The sequence below is a fragment of the Pteronotus mesoamericanus genome, unplaced genomic scaffold, assembly GCF_021234165.1.
Source record: "Pteronotus mesoamericanus isolate MK-2021 breed Mesoamerican mustached bat unplaced genomic scaffold, CSHL_Meso_final contig_20, whole genome shotgun sequence".
Lineage (NCBI taxonomy): Eukaryota > Metazoa > Chordata > Mammalia > Chiroptera > Mormoopidae > Pteronotus > Pteronotus mesoamericanus.
In genome coordinates, this window is record NW_026555085.1 from 1,732,064 (window position 1) to 1,751,101 (window position 19,038).

The following is a 19,038-nucleotide window of genomic DNA, read 5'->3' on the forward strand; positions in this document are numbered from 1 at the left end:
GACCATTAGTAACAGTAGTTACAACTATAATTATTCAATGTCACGACAAAACCACTAGCATGGGAGTTCAAGAAGGGGTCAGGAAATACTTCTGGAACAAGGAATCCTTTGCAGATAGATGGGCTTGTTTGTTCATTTTGTTTATTTGTTTCTATTGTAAACCTAGGACTGCCCATATACTCCTTGAATAAGTACAAAAAGTGACCACAGTTACAAAGTAAAAAGTTGAAAATCTTCCACCAGGAAGCTTCCACAAGGATGTAACCACTGAGTAACATCCTGATCTAACTTTCTCCTGAATAGAGAGACTAAGCTGTGCTTATATTATTTTATCCTTTCTGGGCATTCTCACTTCTTTTTTTCCTTATTTTCACTGAAAGGATTGTTTTCTATGTTGTTTCAGCCCTTCCAATGATTTAACCATGGACTTTCAAGTTCCAGTGGAATTTGTGATTACCCTTAAATTTTTAACAAAGCTATTTGAAGTTATATTCTTATTTAACATCAAAGATTATTCAGTATCTTTATTCTTTTCCCTAAACCAAACATACTTTCACTTTTTCCTCCTCCTATTTCCCCTACCTCCCATGATTCTCCAGGTTTTGTTAAAATCTTCTGAAACTGGAACCTCCAGTGGTTGAATGAACTGATAGGCTTAAAAACAGGAGGTGGATGGATAACAGGAAAAGGCGCAGCATGGCCAAGTGTTCAAGGGCTGGGCACAGTGTGGCTGGACTGGGTGAAGGACCTGGTACATGCCTGGACTCATTCATTAGTTCTGCAGATGTTCTCTGAGTTCCACGAAATGGGACCCAGGGCTAAAGAATAGAAGAAACGAAAATCTGGGGTAAGAGGGGGGCAGTGTGCTTGGCCACCTGTGAAATACCTTCAGTGCAAGCTCCAGGCTCTGCAGCCAGCCAATACGTAAGCAGGCAAATGGTCTGATTGAAGCTGACTTTTTTTGTTTGTTTGTTTTAACATACACATAACAAAATTTACTCTCTTAACCACTTTTTGTTTTTTTGGTTGTTTTGTTTTGTTTTGTTTTGTTTTTGTCCAGGTCTCCAGATTTACAGGTTAATGTTGCTTCCCTGGCTCCCCAACCTGAGTTTGCAACAAAATCACCTGGGAAATTACTGTGATAACACATATCCTAAGGCCCACCTTTCAAAGATTTGGAATGCAGACCTTTTCAAATAGCCCCAAGATTATTTAGTTATATAGGCAAGTGTTTCAATTGTGAGTCTGCAGTACATATGTATCAGTCTAGGTTCAATCAGAAAGATAGAACAACTGCAACCATTATGAGAATAAACCACTTAATGTAGGTTTTAGTGTTTATGTGAAATAGAAAGAAGCTGGGGTAATAAAGGTCTGGAAGAGTGCAGCCAGAGTGTCAGAGGAACGGCCAGTAATGACATCATCCAGGAGCACTGGAGTTTGTGGGGCCGACAGAACTTGGAGAATCTGAGGAGCTGCCATAGTTGTAACAGGAGGCCTTCTGAGGAGGTTTACACAAACTCTACATCTGGGTGCCACAACCTTCTAAGAATAGTGGCTTTCATTCACTTCTACTTTTCAAATTATATAAAGAAGTTCCTCTCATTACCAAACTATAACTCAGAGTCATATACACAAGTTAGAAGACTCTGCAATGTTCTTGCCCTTTTAGAAGGGAGATTAGTGGTGCTGAGTGAACAGCAGATATGGTATCCCCATGACCCTCAGCTCCTGCCTTCCCAACCTTGTTTGGTCTCTTCCCCTCAAGAGTAGGCAGGTCTGTGACTTGCTTCTAATCAATGGAATATGACAAAGGTAATGAATGTATGTGATTACATTTACATAATTACCTAAGATTGTAGTACTTCTGTTCGTAGAGTAGCACTCTTGATCATTGGCCTTATTTTCTTAACACCTATTCTTTTTATTGTTCAAGAACATTTGTCTCCATTTTCCCGCCACCACTTTTCCCAGCCCCACCCACCCCCACCTCCCACCCTCAATCATTCCCCACTTTGGCTTTGTTCATGGGTCCTTTATAAATGTTCCTTGATTTGACCCTTCCCCTACCTTTCCCCATTATCCACCTCACTCCTCCCCTCTCATTACTGTCAGTTTGTTTTTTCTTTCAATGTTGCTGGTTATATTTTGCTTGCTTGTTAGTTTTGTTGATTAGGTTCCACTTATAGGTGAGATCATATGGTGTTTGTCTTTCACCCCCTGGCTTGTTTCACTTAGCATGATGCTCTCCAGTTCCATCCATACTGTCACGAAGGGTAAGAGAGCCTTCTTTCTTTCTGATCCGTAGTACTCTGTTGCGTAAACGTTCCATAGTTTGTCATACACTCATTTATTGGTGGGCACTTGGGTTGCTTCCAGCACTTGGCTATTTTAAATTGTGCTGCCATGAACACTGGGGTGCACAGGTTCTTTTGAATTGGTGTTTTGGGATTCTTAGGGTATAATTCCAGCAGTGGAATTGCTGGGTCAAAAGGCAGTTCCATTTTTAGCTTTTTGAGGGAACTCCACACTGTTTTTCACAGGGGCTGCACTAGGCTGCATTCCCGCCAACAGTGTACTGAAGTTCCCTTTCGTCCACAACCTAGCCAGCACCTGATGTTTGTTGATTATTTTATGATGGCCATTGTGACCAGTGTGAAGTGGTATCTCATTGTGGTTTTAATCTGCATCTCTCTGATGGCTAGTGATGCTGAGCATCTTTTCATTTGTCTCTGAGCCCTGGGTATGTCCTCCTTGGAGAAGTGTCTGTTCAGGTCCTTGGCCCATTTTTTAATGGGGTTGTTTGTCTTCCTGGAGCAGAATTGTGTGAGTTCTTTATATATTTTGGAGATCAAACCCTTGCCAGAGGTATCATTGGCAAATACGTTTTCCCATACGGTTGGTTCCCTTTTCGTTTTGCTGATGTTTTCTTTAGCCGTGCAGAAGCTTCTTATTTTGATGAAGTTCCATTTGTTTATTCTTTCCTTTATGTCCCTTGCTCTAGGGGACATATCAGTGAAAACATTGCTGTGTGGAATATCTGAGACTTTCCTGCCTATGTTCTCCTCTAAGACTTTCATGGTGTCCTACTTTGTATTTAAGTCCTTTATCCATCTTGAGTTTATTTTTGTGTATGGTGTAAGTTGGAGGTCAAATTTAAATTTTTTGCATGTAGCTGTCCAGCTCTCCCAGCACCAGTTGTTGAAGAGGTTATTTTTACCCCCTTAGCTTTTATGCTTCTGCCCCCTTTGTCAAATATTAATTGGCCATAGAGACATGGGTTTACTTCTGGGCTCTCTATTCTGTTTCATTGATGTACGTGTCTGTTCGTATGCCAGTATGAGACTCTTCTGATTACAATGGCCTTGTAATATAGTTTGATGTCAGGTACTGCGACCCCTCCTACTTTGTTCTTCTTTCTCAAAATTGCTGCAGCTATTTGAGGTCATTTATGGTTCCATCTAAAATTTTGAAGTGTCTGTTCTATATCTGTGAAATATGTCATGGGTATTTTAATAAGGATTGCATTAAATCTATAACTTGCTTTGTGTAGTATGGACATTTTCATGATGGTAACTCTTCCAACCCATGAACATGGTATATGCTTCCATTTGCTTGTGTCTTGCTTAATTTCTTTCTTCAGTGTTGTGTAGTTTTATGAGTACAGGTCTTTTACCTCCTTGGTTAAAGTTTATTCCGAGGTACTTTATTTTTATTGTTGCTATAGCAAATGGGATTTTTTTTTCCTGATTTCTGATTCTGATATTTCATTGTTGGTGTAGAAAAATGCCTTCGATTTCTGAATATTGACCTTGTATCCCGCTGTTTTGCCAAATTCACTGAGTAGGTCAAGTAGTTTTTGGGGGGAGTGTATAGGGTTTTCTATGTACACTATCATGTCATCTGCAAACAATGACGGTTTTATTTCCTCCTTTCCAATTGGGATGCCTTTTATTCCTTTTCTTGTCTGATCTCTGTGGCTAGGATTTCCAATACTATGTTGAATAGAAGTCGTGAAAGCAGACATCCTTGTCTTGTTCCCAATCTTAGTGGGAAAACTTTTAGTTTTTGCCCGTTAAGAATGATGTTGGCTGTAGGTTTCTCATATATGGCCTTTATTATGTTGAGGTATGCCCCCTTTATTCCCACTTGCTGAGCGTTTGTATCCTCAATGGGTGTTGTTCCTTTTCAAATGCTTTTTCTGCATCTCTTGATATGATCATGTGATTTTTGTCTTTCCTTTTGTTTATGTGATGTATTATGTTTATTGATTTGCATATATTGAACCATGCTTGCATCCCTGGGATGAATCCCACTTGATCGTGGTGGACGATCTTTTTAATGTATTGCTGGATGCGGTTTGCCAATATTTTGTTGAGGGCTGTAGCCTCTATGCTCATCAGCGATATTGGCCTGTAGTTTCCTGTCTTGGTTGTGTCTTTATCTGGTTTTGGGATTAAGATGATGCTGGCCTTATAAAAAGGAGTTTGGAAGTCTTCCCCATTCTTGGATTTTTTGGAATAGTCTGAGAAGGACAGGGGTTAGCTCTTCCTTAAATGTTTTGTAAAATTCTCCTGTGAAACCGTCCAGTCCAGGGCTTTCGTGTGCCAGGAGTTTTTTGATTACTGCTTCAATTTCACCAGCTGTTACCCATCTGTCCAGGCTTTCTGCTCCTTCTTCACTCAGTGTTGGAAGGTTATATTTTTCTAGGTGTTTGTCCATCTCACCCAGGTTTTCAAATTTCTTGGCATACAATTGGTCATCGTAATTTCTTACAATCCTTTGCATTTCTGTGGTATCAGTTGTAATCTCGCCTCTTTCATTTCTGGTATTATTTATTTGGGTCCTATCCCTTTTCTTCTTCATGAGTCTGCTTAAAGGCTTGTTGATTTTGTTTATCTTTTCAAAGAACCAGCTCCTGGATTGGTTGATCCTTTGAATTGTTCTTTTAGTCTCTGTGTCATTCAGTTCTGCTCTGATCTTGATTATTTCCTTCCTTCTACTCACTCTGGGCTTTATTGGTGGTTGTTTCTCCGGTTCTTGAAGATGTAGAGTTAGGTCTATCTTTTTTAGGTAGGCCTGTGTTGCTGTGAAGTTCCCTCTCAGGACTGCCTTCTCTGTGCCCCATAGGTTTTGGACTGTTGTGTGTTCGTTTTCATTTGTTTCCAGAAACCTTTTGACTTCTTCTCTTATCTCATTATTGACCCATTCATTGTCTAATAGCATGCTATTCAGTCTCCATGCGTTTGAATGTTTTTGAGTTTTTTTCCCTTGAGGTTGGTTTCTAGTTTCAAGCCCTTGTGGTCTGAGAAAATGCTTGTTATGATTTCGGTTTTCTTGAATTTGTTGAGGCTTGTTCTGTGTCCTATCATGTGGTCTATCTTTGAAAATGTTCCATGTGCATTTGAAAAGAACGTGTATTTTGCTTCTTTGGGGTGAAAGGTTCTACATATGTCAGTTAAGTCCATTTGATCTAATGCGTCATTCAGTTCCACAATATCCTTGTTGAGGTTTTGTTTGGAAGATCTAGCCATTGTTGACAGTGGGGTGTTAAAATCCCCTACTATCAGTGTGTTGCTGTCAAAAATCTTTCTTGAAGTCCTCCAAGATTTTCCTTATATATTTGGGTGCTCCTATGTTGGGTGCATATATGTTTATAATGCTGTGTCTTCTTGATGAATTCTTCCCTTGAGTATTTTGAAGTGTCCTTCTGGGTCTCCATTTATGGCCTTTGTTTTGAAGTCTATTTTGTCAGGTACAAGTATTACTAGCCTGGCTTTTCTTTTTTTCCTGTCCATATGCTTGGAATATTTTTTTCCATCCCTTTACTTTCAGTCGGTGTAGGTCCTTTGTTCTGAGGTGGGTCTCTTGTAGGCAGCATATGTGTGAGCCATGTTTTCTTATCCATTCAGCTACCCTGTGTCTTTCAATTGGGGCATTGAATCCCTTTACATTTAAAGTTATTATCAATAGGTACTTATTTATTTTTTCTCTTTGTACCTGTGTCCCTCTCTTTCTCACTCCTTTTCTTCATCTTCTTAAAACAGTCCCTCGAGCATATCTTGCAGTGCTTGGTGGAGGTGTTTTCTTTTAGCCTTCTTTTGTCTGGGAAACTCCTTATTTCTCCTTCCATTTTAACTGAGAGCCTTGCTGGGTAGAGTAGTCTTGGTTTCAGGCCTCACTTTTCGATACTTGCAATATTTCTTGCCATTCCCTTCTCGCTTGTAGTGTTTCTGTGTGGCGAACAGCCCTGCCTGGTATCGGGGAGTGTAGCCCCGCATGAGCAAAGCATGACCTATAAGTCACAACTGGAAAACTACTGCAAATGCTGGCCGGCGGGTGTGAACCAATGCGGGCACAGGCGGCCCCCCGGGGAAATCAGGCCTGAAGAAAAATAATGTATTATTTCCTTTGAAGCCTGTCCTGCTAAGAATAATGTTGTCTAGGTAATCTAGTTAACATACACTGGGTGTTTAGTTTCCAAGCACAAGGTTGTCCTGATCACCTAGCGTCATGCTGTCTAACAGATCCTGATTTAAAGAGACCCCTATATTCTTGCAATTGTTACTTCTCAACAATTCTTCTTTGATCAACACCATGTAACATTGATTGATGAGCTATACATGGATGCCATGTGCTCCCTTACCTGCTGAACTCAATAAAAGCCTAGGGGAAAAGGAGATCAGGCCCTCCTCCTCTGAGCGATTGGCCCACCTTTTCTCCCCACGCAGATCATGCGTAGGTAGAGCTATTTCATCTGTGGCTCCAGGGAACTTTGTGGGTCAAGGCCCCTAATATTTCTGTTGAGAAGTCAGCCACTAGCCTTATTTGGGCTCCCTTGTATGTTACTACCTGTTTCTCCCTTGCTGCCTTTAATATTCTCTCTGTCTTTGACATTTGCCATTTTAATGATGATGTGTCTTGGAGTGGGCCTCATTGGATTCCTCGTGAATGGGACCCTCCGTGCTTCCTGGACTTGCGTGACTTCTTCTCTTCTCCAGTTAGGGAAGTTTCCCATCATTATTTTTTTCAAACAGGTTCTCTACCCCCTCCTCCTCTTCTTCTCCTTCTGTTATCCCCTATTATATGGATATTATTACATTTCAGGTTGTCCTGCATTTCCCTCAACGCCTCTCCATTCTTTTTGAGTCTTTTTCCATTTTCTTGCTCTTTCTGGGAGCTTTCTTCTACCTTGTCCTCCAGCTCACTGATTCAACCCTCTGCTTCACCTAGCTTGCTTTTGATTCCTTATACTGTGTTCCTCAGTTCAGAATTTGTATTCTTCATCTCCTCTTGCCTCTTGTTGATAGTCTCTATGTCCTTTTTCATGCTGATATAGTTTGTAGTAAGTTCCTCATAGTTTCCTTGTAGTTTTTTGTAATTCTCTCTGAACTCGCTGAGCACATTGAGCTTCCTCATAACCATTGCTTTGAACTCAATATCTGATTGTTTACTTGCTTCTATTTCATTTAGCTCTCTTTCTGGGGATTCCTCTTTTCCTTTCGATTGGAGGGGGAGGGCGTTTCTTTGTCTTCCCATTATTTGTGAACTCTTCTTTTTTGCTTCTGCCTCTTAAATTCATCTGTCTTGACTTTCTGACTTTGTGGTGTGAACTTCTATGGTAGGAGATTGTCAGATTCAGTGGTGCAGTCTCCTTGATCTCCTGAACTTGATGCTCTTGGAATGCCTTTTATGCCATTTTTGTTGGCTTTCTGGAAGTAACTGGGTTTTAATTGTTGTTTGGTATTTCTTTGGTGGGTCCTTCCTTCCAGCTGGTTGACTGAAGGTCACTTTGCCCACCACGTCTTGTGTGTTGTTGTGCAGGTGCTGTCAGAACAAAACCACAAAGCCCAGGAAACAAACCCACATCAGCAAAACTAATCCACCTTTTAATCCCACTATCAACAGCAAATGAACCAGTATTAATAAGGCTCTGAAGAAATTAAGGCTATTATAAGAAAGGAGAGAAATAAACTATTAGTATAAAATCTAATGACTTAGCCCTAGCTTGTGTGGCTCACTGGATTGAGCACCAGCCTGTGAACCAAAGGGTCGCTGTTTCGATTCCCAGTGTAGGGCACATGCCTGGGTTGTAGGCCAGTCCCCAGCAGGGAGCGTGTGAAATGCAACCACACATTGATGTTTCTCTCCCTCTCTTTCTCCCTCTCTTCCTCTCTCTAAAAATAAATAAATAAAATCTGTTTAAAGAAAAACCTAGTGATTTAATATGCGCAGACTTGATGGACCTGAAATGAACTATGTAGTAAAAAAAAAAAAAAAAAAAAAAATCGCAAATCACGGAGAAGACCATAGTGAATTTCATCTCAATAGCCTCTAGTACTTACCGCTTTTTTTTTTTTTTTTTTTTCCTGGATCTGCCTCTGGTGATATCAGATGTTGACTCCCTCTGATCTTAGGTCGTCTGTTTGGCACTTCCAGGAATCTACTGCTTGTGGCTGTCTCCTTCAGTTGTTTATCTAGTCACTCTGAACTCAGCAGTGAGGCTTAGGCACCACAGGGTACGGCAGAGTCCCTCCTGGGGCTGGGCTATTGTGTCCTCTCACACTGCTGCTGCTCAGGGGAGTGGTCTGCTGGAGCAGGATCGCTGCTCCCCTGTAGGGGATGAGTCGGTACCAGGATCCCACTAGCTACTTCCTCAGTTCTCTCTCCAAAGCCTCCCTCCCCAGTCTCTTCTCAGATGCCTCTAGCCCACTCTGCCCCCACCTTTGCTGTAGCCCATGGTAAGTGGCTCCAAATAAAAATTTATACATTGGCTCTTTAAACATCTGTTGTGTCTCCAGCCACCTATCTCTGGCAGAGAACAACCCTGCCACTTTTCGCAGCTGGCTGTTATGTGTAATTTTTTGGACTCCAGTGCTGCAGGCTGGAGATCCCTGCTTATGGTTTAGACCCCACTCTTCTCAGGGGGCTCCAACTGGCAATTTAAATATCCCTCTGGTGATGCTGCCTGTGTTAGCGCCCAGCCAGCCTCCTCACATCTCCACCGCACTCCTTACCAGTCAGGTTGTGCTAAAGCTGATTATTCTGTCTGTCTGAGGTTATTAGGCCTCCCTCTTGCAATTGTTCAGTTGTTTCTTGCGGGTGATTTCTCCACAATTGAGTTGTAATTCCAGATTGGTCCTGGGAGGACATCAGTGTGACTTCTACTCACTACTCCACCATCTTGTCCTCCTCAGAAATCTCCATATTAACCATTTTTAAGTGTACAGTTTAGTAACATTAAATCCATTCATGTAGCCACCACCATCTGTCCCCATCCTTCTTTTCACCTTGTAAGTCTGAAATTCTATACCTCCTCCACCTCATCCCAGCTCAAGCTGACTTTAAGATGGGCTGAAGGAGACAGAACCTGTGGGTATGGGGCCAGTTGAGAGATTTCTGTAACCAAGGAGGCAGGAGGCCACAAGGATCCCTATATGAGAAAGGACGCCATAAACAGGAAGCAAATGTAAACATTAAACAAAAGCACCTTCCTGTGCATGAAGCATGTACTGTGCCAGGTCCCAAGGGACCACCTGAGGCATTGTTTCCTCTCCCGCCTGGCTGGAGCCTGCCCCCTGCGTCTGCCAAGCACTTCAACAGCTGTTCATGCACTTAGCCAATATCTGCACCAATTTCTCAAATTATTGAAGCTTTCAGATCATCAGATTCTACCCTTTAGCTCATCCATACTCTGCCCTTCGATTCCTTCTCTACCCAGAAGGGATTTTACTCCCCTCTGAAACCCTGAATTCTCATGGTTCTTCCCATATGGATAAAACCCACAATCTTAAGAAAGCCTACAAGGTCCCACAGGATCAGCTTGAGCTTCCTCTAAGCCCCTGTCTGTGGCCCTCAGGCTCCACCCCTCAGGGCTTCACACACAGGTTTTCCTTCTCCGTGGAAGGTGCCTGCCCATCATCCCCCAGCCCCTCACGCACACATTTACACACAGGGGTGTCCTCCTCCCTACATGTCACTATTTTAAACTCAGTATTCTTTACATGAACATGTGATTGTGTCTCTCTTTGGCATTAGCCTGTAAGTTCCAGGAGGTGAGAGGAAGGAACAGTGTGAGCCATGTTCCCTACTGCAGCCACATAGTAAGTACGGGAGTCTTAACTGCTTACTGAGTGAATAATGCAACCTGCCCTCAGAAAGTATCTTAGAGTCTATTGCACTTAGTTGCAGGTATCAGTAACAACTCAGGTGATCCTGGAGAGAAGGCTGCAAAGGTGGCAGGTTAAGCAGGTATATGTGGAGTGTATGTATGAGTTTGCTCTGGTTGCCATGAAATAGTACCACAAACTGGGGGCTTAAACAACAGGAATGTGTTGTCTCACTGTTTCTGAAACTAGATATCTCCACTCAAGGTATAGGTGGGGTTGGTTCCATCTGAGGGCCATGAGTAAGGATCTGTCCCATGCCTCTCTCCCCTCCCTTCTGGTGGTCTCAGGTGCTCCTTGGCTTATAGATGAGGTTATCCTTGTGTCTTTACATCATTTTCTCTCTGTGAGTGTTTGTGTCCAAATTTCCCCCTCTTCATAAGGATACCAGCCCTATTGGGTTAGGGCCCACCCTAATGGGGGACAAAATTCAGCTCATAACAGGGTTGAATATGGTGATACCCTGAATGAATGTAGCTCAAACAGGCCCTAGCCAGGTGAGTGTGACAGGTGGAAATATCACTGAGTACTTCATCCTATCCCAGTTTGATGACTTGAAAATCGCTAGAGTGAATGGCCCCAAACTTACCCTCACCTTACCTGAATGTTGCCTAACTCCAACTTTCCCCACCTACAGTAGTCTCTACATGTACCACACATTCATTCTCACATACAACCTGGTCTGGATTTGTTCCTCTCCTTGAGTGTCTTGGTGATATGGAAAGTCTTCAAGGTTAATGACAAACCTACTCTAGTAAAAGTATGATAGAGTGACCCCGGCCAGGTTGCTCATTTGGTTGAAGCGTTGTCCCATACACCGGAAGGTTGGGTTATGGGTTCAATCCCTGGTTAGGGTACATACAGGAGGCAACCAATCAATGCCTCCCTCCCTCTCTTTTTCTCTTTCTCTCTCTCTCTCTCCCCCCACTCTCTCTTCCCCTCCTTCTAAAAATCAATAAACATATCTTCAAGTGAGGATTTTTTTAAAAAGTACTATACAATGAACATATCATGTTAAATTAGCAACCTCAATGTAAATATATCTTAAAAGTGGCCAACAGAGGTGGTAGCATTGTTACCACCAACTCTCACATGGACCCCCAGCCCCTCACCTCTAAGTTCCAGATACTATCCATACTATTCAAGGCAGATGGTAGCTGCTTCCAGGCCTCAGGAAAGAATCAGACAGGACCTGAATGTTCTGTTTTTGCCAGAGAGCAAGGATGCTTTAACAATGTCAAGGAAAGTGCTTAAAAGGACAAAGGAACCAACCTAAAAGTGCTCCATTATCCAACCTGAGACAACCGAGCATGAGAAGAAAGAGGGTGGGGGAATGATAATTACAGTTAATGGAGTAAATTGAGGTTGCCAAGACCATGAGGACATTAGGTATTAAAAGTGAAAGTGCATAAAAGATGGCTGTAATAAAAAAGAATGGAATTTTAAAAACTGATTTTAATAACAAGGGAATTGTTCATCCTGTTTCTTCTATCAATTATGTGTCTGCTTATAAAGCAGAGATAGGTTCCTTTTATCTGCTTACTTTTTGCAACGAGGCTGATTTCCAGCCAAAACTAAAGTGCCCAAAATGCAGTTCCTAAGATTATTGAAACTTCAGGATGGTATTCAAATAAAAAATACTCACATTCTAGAAAGGTAACCCAAGAATAGAAGAGGAAAGAAAAGGAGAATGAGTAAGTTTAAATCCATGGTACTAGCCTTTTGTAACTGATTTTAATGGCAAAAAAGTGATCAGTTTTTTAATCATTATAACTCTTGCATTTCTTAGGGGTTTAAGTCATTTAAGAGAATTTCATATATCAGATTTGAGATTTTAATTAAATGCTTAAATTAGTTTCAGTGCAAAACAATATTTAATGTTTGAATAAATTTAGTTTATTAAATCCATAAATTTTCATGTAATAGCTGGGTATATTGTTTAATGCTTAAATGTTAACTGTTTTATAAATTCATGAAGGTAACAAGCTTCACACTAGACAGGCGTGCCTTAAAGTTCTTAATGACATGGTAGTATATGGCAGGAAAAGAGGACCTGAGTTTGCAGGCTGGGACAGGTGGTTGCGGGTCCACTAACAGAGTGGATTGGTTTTATCTTTCTAGGCTCGTCGTCCTTGCCCCTGTTCCTTCCTAACAGAGTTAGTTCTTCTGAAACCATCCCATTACAATGGCACAGTGAACAGAGAACCCCAAGCAATGGGGTACAGGAGAGGCAGGTTTTGGTGGGGGTTGGCCAGGCGGGAAAGTCCGGTACATGGGAAGGAGGTCAGGCCCAGCCAGAGGGAACATGGATGGGTGGTCTTGGGTAGCCCGGAAGCAGGTTGAGCACAGAAAAAGGATGTAGAGAAAGGATGTAGAGAAAGGAGACAGAGGGACAGGAAGAAAGGTGCTAAAGAAAACAACTTCCACTCATCAGCCATGACTGCCATGACTGCCTGAGGCCAAGGAGGCCTGAATGGTCTCAAAACTATTTCACAGCTTCTTTCTACCACCTTTCCACAGTGGCCTTGCATAGCTGGAGACCATCTGACACCAGAAGTCATTTCACATCACCCTAGCCAGTAACTTAGGACAAGCAACAGCTACCACACCAGCTTTGTCACCACCATGGGTAAACCACATCCACCCGGTGACCTCTGGGACCCACAGCAGCCCCTAGAGCACCACTGCGACGAACACTGAAAAGAGCCATCTCTAACTGGACCGCCACTGAGCCTCCTCCCACTTTCTCCACTCTGGACTATCCAGGACCAGGACATTCCCTAAGTGGACAGAACTAGAGACCCTGGTGTATGACTGCTATTTCTGAGGTCTTGTGTGCTGATGCTCCTATTTGACAAGGTGAGTTATAAAAGGTGACTGTATCCTGGGTATCTTATCAGTTTCCTGACAGTGACAAAAGAATGCTGACCTAGAAACAGATAGGAAGAAGAGAACAGGGGACATCTTTCCAACTGAATAATAAGAGGAACACAAGAGGTAGGTGTTTGATCTAGAGAGAAAGACAAAACTAAACCCTGACTGTGGTCTTCAGGGGACAGGAAAAGTGGGTGCAAACAGACGTGTGGTGGGGAAGAACTCCAGGCAGTCCTTAAGAGGTCAGGACTAGAGAATCTCTCCTTCCTCTCCCCTGTGCTGTCTGCCTCCCACCCGCAGGCCTGCAGGTTTTAAATGGTGCCAGAGCCAAGCTCCACCTCTCACTGGCTGTGTCACTTTGGGCAAGTTACCTAACCTTGCTGAGCATCAGTTTTTTCACCTATAAAATGGAAATACTAAGAGTAAGTACATCCTAGAATTGTTGTGAGAATTGAAATAACCATGTAACACATTTCTTTTACAGTGAATATATGATAAAAGAAGCTATTATTAGCACCCAAGTGTGTGTGTATGTGTATGTGAAAAGCATCTGAGTGAACACAATTTGTTTGAGGAAGGAAATGCTTCAATGAGAAGCCGACTCCCCCTTCTTGATCTGGAATAATTCTCTGAAGCGTGATTCTCAGTGGGGAGTATCACACTAACTTTGACCATAACCATTAAATCCCACCCCCAGGGCTGAGAACCCTCCTCCTGTGTGGTCCCACCAGCACAGCCTCACTGGGACAACATACTGCATTACAATCAATCATTACAATTGCTCAGAGTTTTCCAATCTTTCATGCACTTTATCACACTTTATCGCTACTTTAATCAAACTTTCTAACCACCCTATTAGAGAGACTGGGCATCTGCCTTCATCCCATTGACAGATGAGGAAACTAAGGTCCACAGGGGAAAGCAGCTCGCCTAAATAGACTGGGCAGAGAAGACCGCATGAGCACACAGAAGGGGGACCTGGGTCCTCTAGCTCCAGACAAGGGTTTCTTCTGCTCAGCACCATCCCTTGTCCCTCGAGGTGAGGGGCCATGACCCCTGCAGCAGTAGTCCACCAGTTAACCACTAACTAACACAGAAAGCTCAGAACACCAGCAGTGACTCCCAACGCAAATCTCAGGACCTCTGTTAATGTCACAGATACTGTCCGATCAGGAATCTTTTTTTTTTTTAACAACCAATATTAAAGCAAAGACCATTATGACGGGCTGACCACAGCTACTCCAAGGCCCTCCATGAGCACTGAGTGCCAGGCTCCCTTGGCTCAGGGTCATCTCTTTGCAAGCCTTGACTCTTCTTCCTCTGTAGGCCTCAGTGTCTCCGCATGTGCAATGGGCCCAGCAGTGCTTACCTGATGGAACTGCTGTGGGGGTTTGCTGGGAGGATGTGCATGGAAGCACCTCGTCCAGGATCTGGCTCATAATGGGTATGCAGTAAACATTACATGGGTTTTTGTTAATTGCATGTTGTACTAGAACAGTCTCTGGACAGATAATGAAGCAAATTAGGTTTGAGTCACTGATTTCACTTGTTCGTATGTAACCTTGTATAAGTTGCTTCATTTGTTTGTGCCTCCATTTCTTCACCTTATAACACCTTCCTCGCAGATAGTAATGAGGGTTCAAATATGGACTGCACAGAGCATTTGATGAGCTGAGAAGGGCTTCAGGTTGTATGTAAAGAAATGTCAGTGAGGGTGAGGGAGGGCCGCACAGAAGTACAGAGCCTGCGTGCAGCCCTGTGGCTCAGAAATAAGGCGGAAGAAGAAAGAGTACAGAGGAGGCACAGAGAAAAAAGGAGGGAAGGAGGGAGAGAGGGGAAGAGAGAAGGAGTGGGAGAAAGAGAGAGCGCGCTCCATGAACTGAGTTCAGACCTTGGTCCAGATACCGTCCATGGCGCTGAGAGTGCAGCAGTGAACAAAACCAGACCACTGTCCTTGTGGTACTGGGGGAGAGGAAGGGGAAGTAACTAGAAAGGGGGACAGAAAGAAATCAAACCACAAGCCCCGGATAATGAACTTGGGCTTGTGGAAGAGACAGGTGCTGAAAACAAACCACAGAACAAGGACAGGGAGAAATGAACCAAGGTGGGAAAGGACTGGGGGATGAGCTTGAGATGATAGTGGAGCAGAAGTGGTGGCTGATGGGCAGGTGTCCCAATTGCAGATGCTGGGACAGGAGAATTTTCCTTAAGAATTCACACCTCACACTCAGGGGGGCAGCTCCCCACCCTCCAATTCTCGTGTTTGTTTTCCTTCTACTTCCTCCCCTACAACCTTCCCTATTCCCAGAACCCAGAGCAATTGCCAGGTGTGCATACACCTGGACCACTTCAGGGAAGCACATGCACAGTATCAGAAAGACAGGCCACCAGACACATGGCATTCTGGAAACTGGTCACCCCGAGCTGGCTCCTGTTAACCTCCCTCCAAGCTTTCTTAAAGTGACCCTCCCCATTTCACTCCAACACCTGTACAATAATGATGAGCTCCTGGGAAAACCAAAGGGCGGACAAAGAGACAGCCATGTGACAAAAAGAAGGTGTCAACTTGGGAATAAAAGTATCACATATATCACAGGTAGGACTGTCAGCTCAAAGGTTTTCCTCTCCCTTTCCTTCTTCCTGTACTGAGATCTCCTATTTATTCGGCAAATGTTTAAAATCTGTGGTTCTTTGGGCACACTGTGCCAAGTATGCATGTAAGGGAGGAAATCAAGGAGCTCTTGACTTCCAAAAAGCTTGACTTCCTGGGGAAGAAAAGACAAGCACAGACAAAATGACTTTCTCTGACTCTGTTTCAAAGGGTACTCGTCCCCATTTGGCCCTGTTTGGCCTTTGCACTGTTAAAGCAAAGACCACTATTGTGGGCTGACCAACTTCCTGGACATCATCCCTCCTGCCACAGATGCCATCTCAATTATTCCCGCTGCCCCTCTTCCCCTGTCAGATTCCAGGACAATTCCGGAACCAGCTCTCCCGCCTGGCCAGGTGAGACCATGAGGTCCCACCCCCAAATACCTAGGCTTCGATCCTTAGGCAAAGGATGAGAATAGCAAGAGAGCGCCTGGAGGTCCCTAGAGAGACTTGGTGATGGCTGGAAGATGGGAATGGACAAAACTCACTTCAGTTTGCACCCAGAAGCAAAGACACTGCAAAGGAGTAGGTTCAATAAATGCTTGTGTTTTCTTGGTGATCGTCATGGAGGTGCAGGGGGCAGTGAAAAGTGGAGGAGGTGCTGGAAACTTGCTGATTGTACCTTGACCTAGATTACACAACAAGGAGAGGGAGCAGGACCGTTTCTCTGACTTCCAACTTAGGGCTTGCCCCTGCCATTCTCCTAACGCCCCTGAGACCCAGGGTTTTGAGAACTGAGGAAGCCAGCTGGGATTTTCCCAAAAGAGCCAGGAGAATGGAGAACTCTGGGAGAAAATTGATTATTAATGCCTGAGTGTAGATGAATTCTCCCCCAGCTGGTACCTGGATACTGATTAGTATTTCCACAGCTCATACTTGGATATCGATTATTGATACCCCAGATTCCCACAGGATGTGGCACGGGCTTGATTCCCCATCCAGTTCCAGGATTTCCACCTCCCAGGACACAGTGAGAGTCAGGGTCCCCCAGAGGTAACCTAGCAGAAGTGGCTGTTGAATCCTGTTGATGAGAGACCAGGGTGGGCATTGGGCAAGGATTTTTCCCTGGGCTCCCCACATGTTCGAACAGGGGTGGTCATCTAGAATCAGAGTCCGGGTGGAAGACTAAAGCCACAGGTGATGGGCCTGCAGAGAACCCCACAGGCAAAGGACTGTCTTCCAGAAGGAGGGCAGCCACACTGGAAGAAAAGAAGGTTCTTCGGACAGCACTTCCCCCATGTGGTCCTCCACAACAGCCATGATCTCCCAAGGACCCTCAGAGGGCCAGAAACCCATGGAGGGCAGCCACCCAGATGGGGGCCACCTCTGAACCCCAGAACCTCCAGGTTGGGAGTCATCTGATGGAATAGAACTGGGCTTCAGAGGAGCCCTTGCTAAATCATTAGCCCCAGGATCTTGTTTGGTCTGAGAACGTTTGGGGTTGGAACGGCTGGTCAAGGAAGGTTTTCCAAGCAGAAGCAAGCTGGTCCCCAAGTCTTGGTGATCTTTCTCCTCCACTATGCTGATACTCCAGGAAGAAGGACCTTGGGGGAAAGGAAGAGGAGGCAGCCAGTGACCCAATGCCCTCCTCCACTGACTCCTTGATGCCCTTGGCTTTGAATCCCTTCAATTCCCCAAAGCCAATCTTTACTTACCCCAGGGACCCAAGTCACCCAACTGTCTACCATGTTGCCCTGACCATGTCCTTAATTCCAGTTTCCCAGGAGCCCAGTCCCCTCCTCCTTGAGCACTGGGCCCAGCCTCCATACCAGAGGTGAAGGCAGATCAGGAAGAGCCCAGCACCCACCACAGCCCTGCCTTGTGCTCATGTCTAGCATCTGCCTAGGCTCCAGGACAGCCAGCCCTTTATCCTAATAGTGGGGTGGGGGCAGCAGAAACAGGCTGCGCCCCTAGTTGTGGAGAAAATAAATCTCCACATCCCACCCTCATTCCTAATGTGGCCTGTGCCAACAGAAGGCCCTTGAATGTCCCAGGGAAGCTGGGTGTTCCTCCCTGGTTCCTTTTCTCCAGCTTCCTGCCCCTTCCTGACGAAGTTGTCTTGACTCATAGCTCATCACTGGTTGCCAGCCTTACCCTTCCCAGGCTCCCTCTACCAAACACACCAGGACCTTCACCCTTGGGGTCTCAGCCTCTTCACTGCCTTCTCACAATAGGAGAACTTGGTTCTCTTCTCTTTCTCTTTGGAATCATTCTCTCCCACTCACCCTTTTCTCATGCATCCACCTAACATAGCTCCTTTGCCTTAACCTGAGCCTGCAGGAGGTTCTGAGTGCAGAAGTGGCCCGCATTTGAGGAGCTGTCCTAGATAAGACACTGTATCTAGGAAAACAGGCCTGGTTCCCATCCTTAAGAGATAATGGTGTAATAATTTCCTATCACTGCGCTAACAAATAACCACAAACATAATGGCAACACAAATTTAGTATCTTACAATTTTGAAGATCAGAAGTCTGACACGGGTCTCATTGCATTAAAATCAAAGTGTTGACAGGGCCAGTTCCTTTCTGGAGACTCCAGGGGAGAATCCATTTGGTGTATTCTCCAGCTTCTATTAATAGAAGCCACCTGCAATCTTGGGCTCATGGTCCCTTCCTCTGTGTTCAGTGACAGAAGCAGCAGGTTCTTCTCCATATTGTATCACTCTCACCTCTTCTTCCTTTTCCCTCTTTCATATTCAATGACCTCTAGGATGACATTGAGCCCACCCAAAATCATCCAGGATCATCTCCCTACTTGAAGGTCAACTGAACTAAAAACCTTAATTCCATCTGCAACCTTAATTTCCTTTGCTATGTTACCTAATATACTCACAGGTTCCAGGGACGCAGACATTTTGGCAGGTAGGGGGCACTCTTCTGCCTACCACAGTTATGGTCAAGTGTGTCCACAGAATATGAGAGACACTGAGAGAGAGCAGTTGTTTTCAACTAACAGCAGAGGAGGGCGATAGAATGCTATTCTCAAATGGCCATGACTTGGTCATTGTTGAGGCTGGGTGATGGGAGCATAGGGATTCATTAACTATTTTGTCTACTCTTAAATACATTTGAAATTTTTACAACAAAAAGAGTTTAAATGCCTTTATTCTTTCTGTGGCTTCCAGGACACACCCAGGCTAGGCTTTCCTGGTTGCAAGAAGTCTAAATTTTACTGCAAAATTTTATTATTCTGTCTTCCTCCCAGCTCCTGTTGGCCAGTGACCAGGAGAATGAAGAACTGGCCAGTGGGTGGAGGGCAGCAGCCTTTCAGAGTGATATCCACAAGTTTTGCAAGTGCTTTTGACCTGGACCACACTTGAGACTTGAGGAATTCCCGCATTAGAGGC

General features: G+C 44.2%; 1 protein-coding gene across 1 annotated transcript; it reads right to left on the reverse strand.

Moving 5' to 3' along the window:
- Nucleotides 1-16,395: 16,395 nt before the first annotated feature.
- Nucleotides 16,396-17,380, reverse strand: CUNH6orf15 (chromosome unknown C6orf15 homolog). Its single transcript, XM_054570190.1, is given in 5 exon segments — nt 16,396-16,652; nt 16,655-16,790; nt 16,792-16,898; nt 16,901-17,236; nt 17,371-17,380. Coding segments are annotated over 5 exon segments (846 nt in total).
- Nucleotides 17,381-19,038: the final 1,658 nt, after the last annotated feature.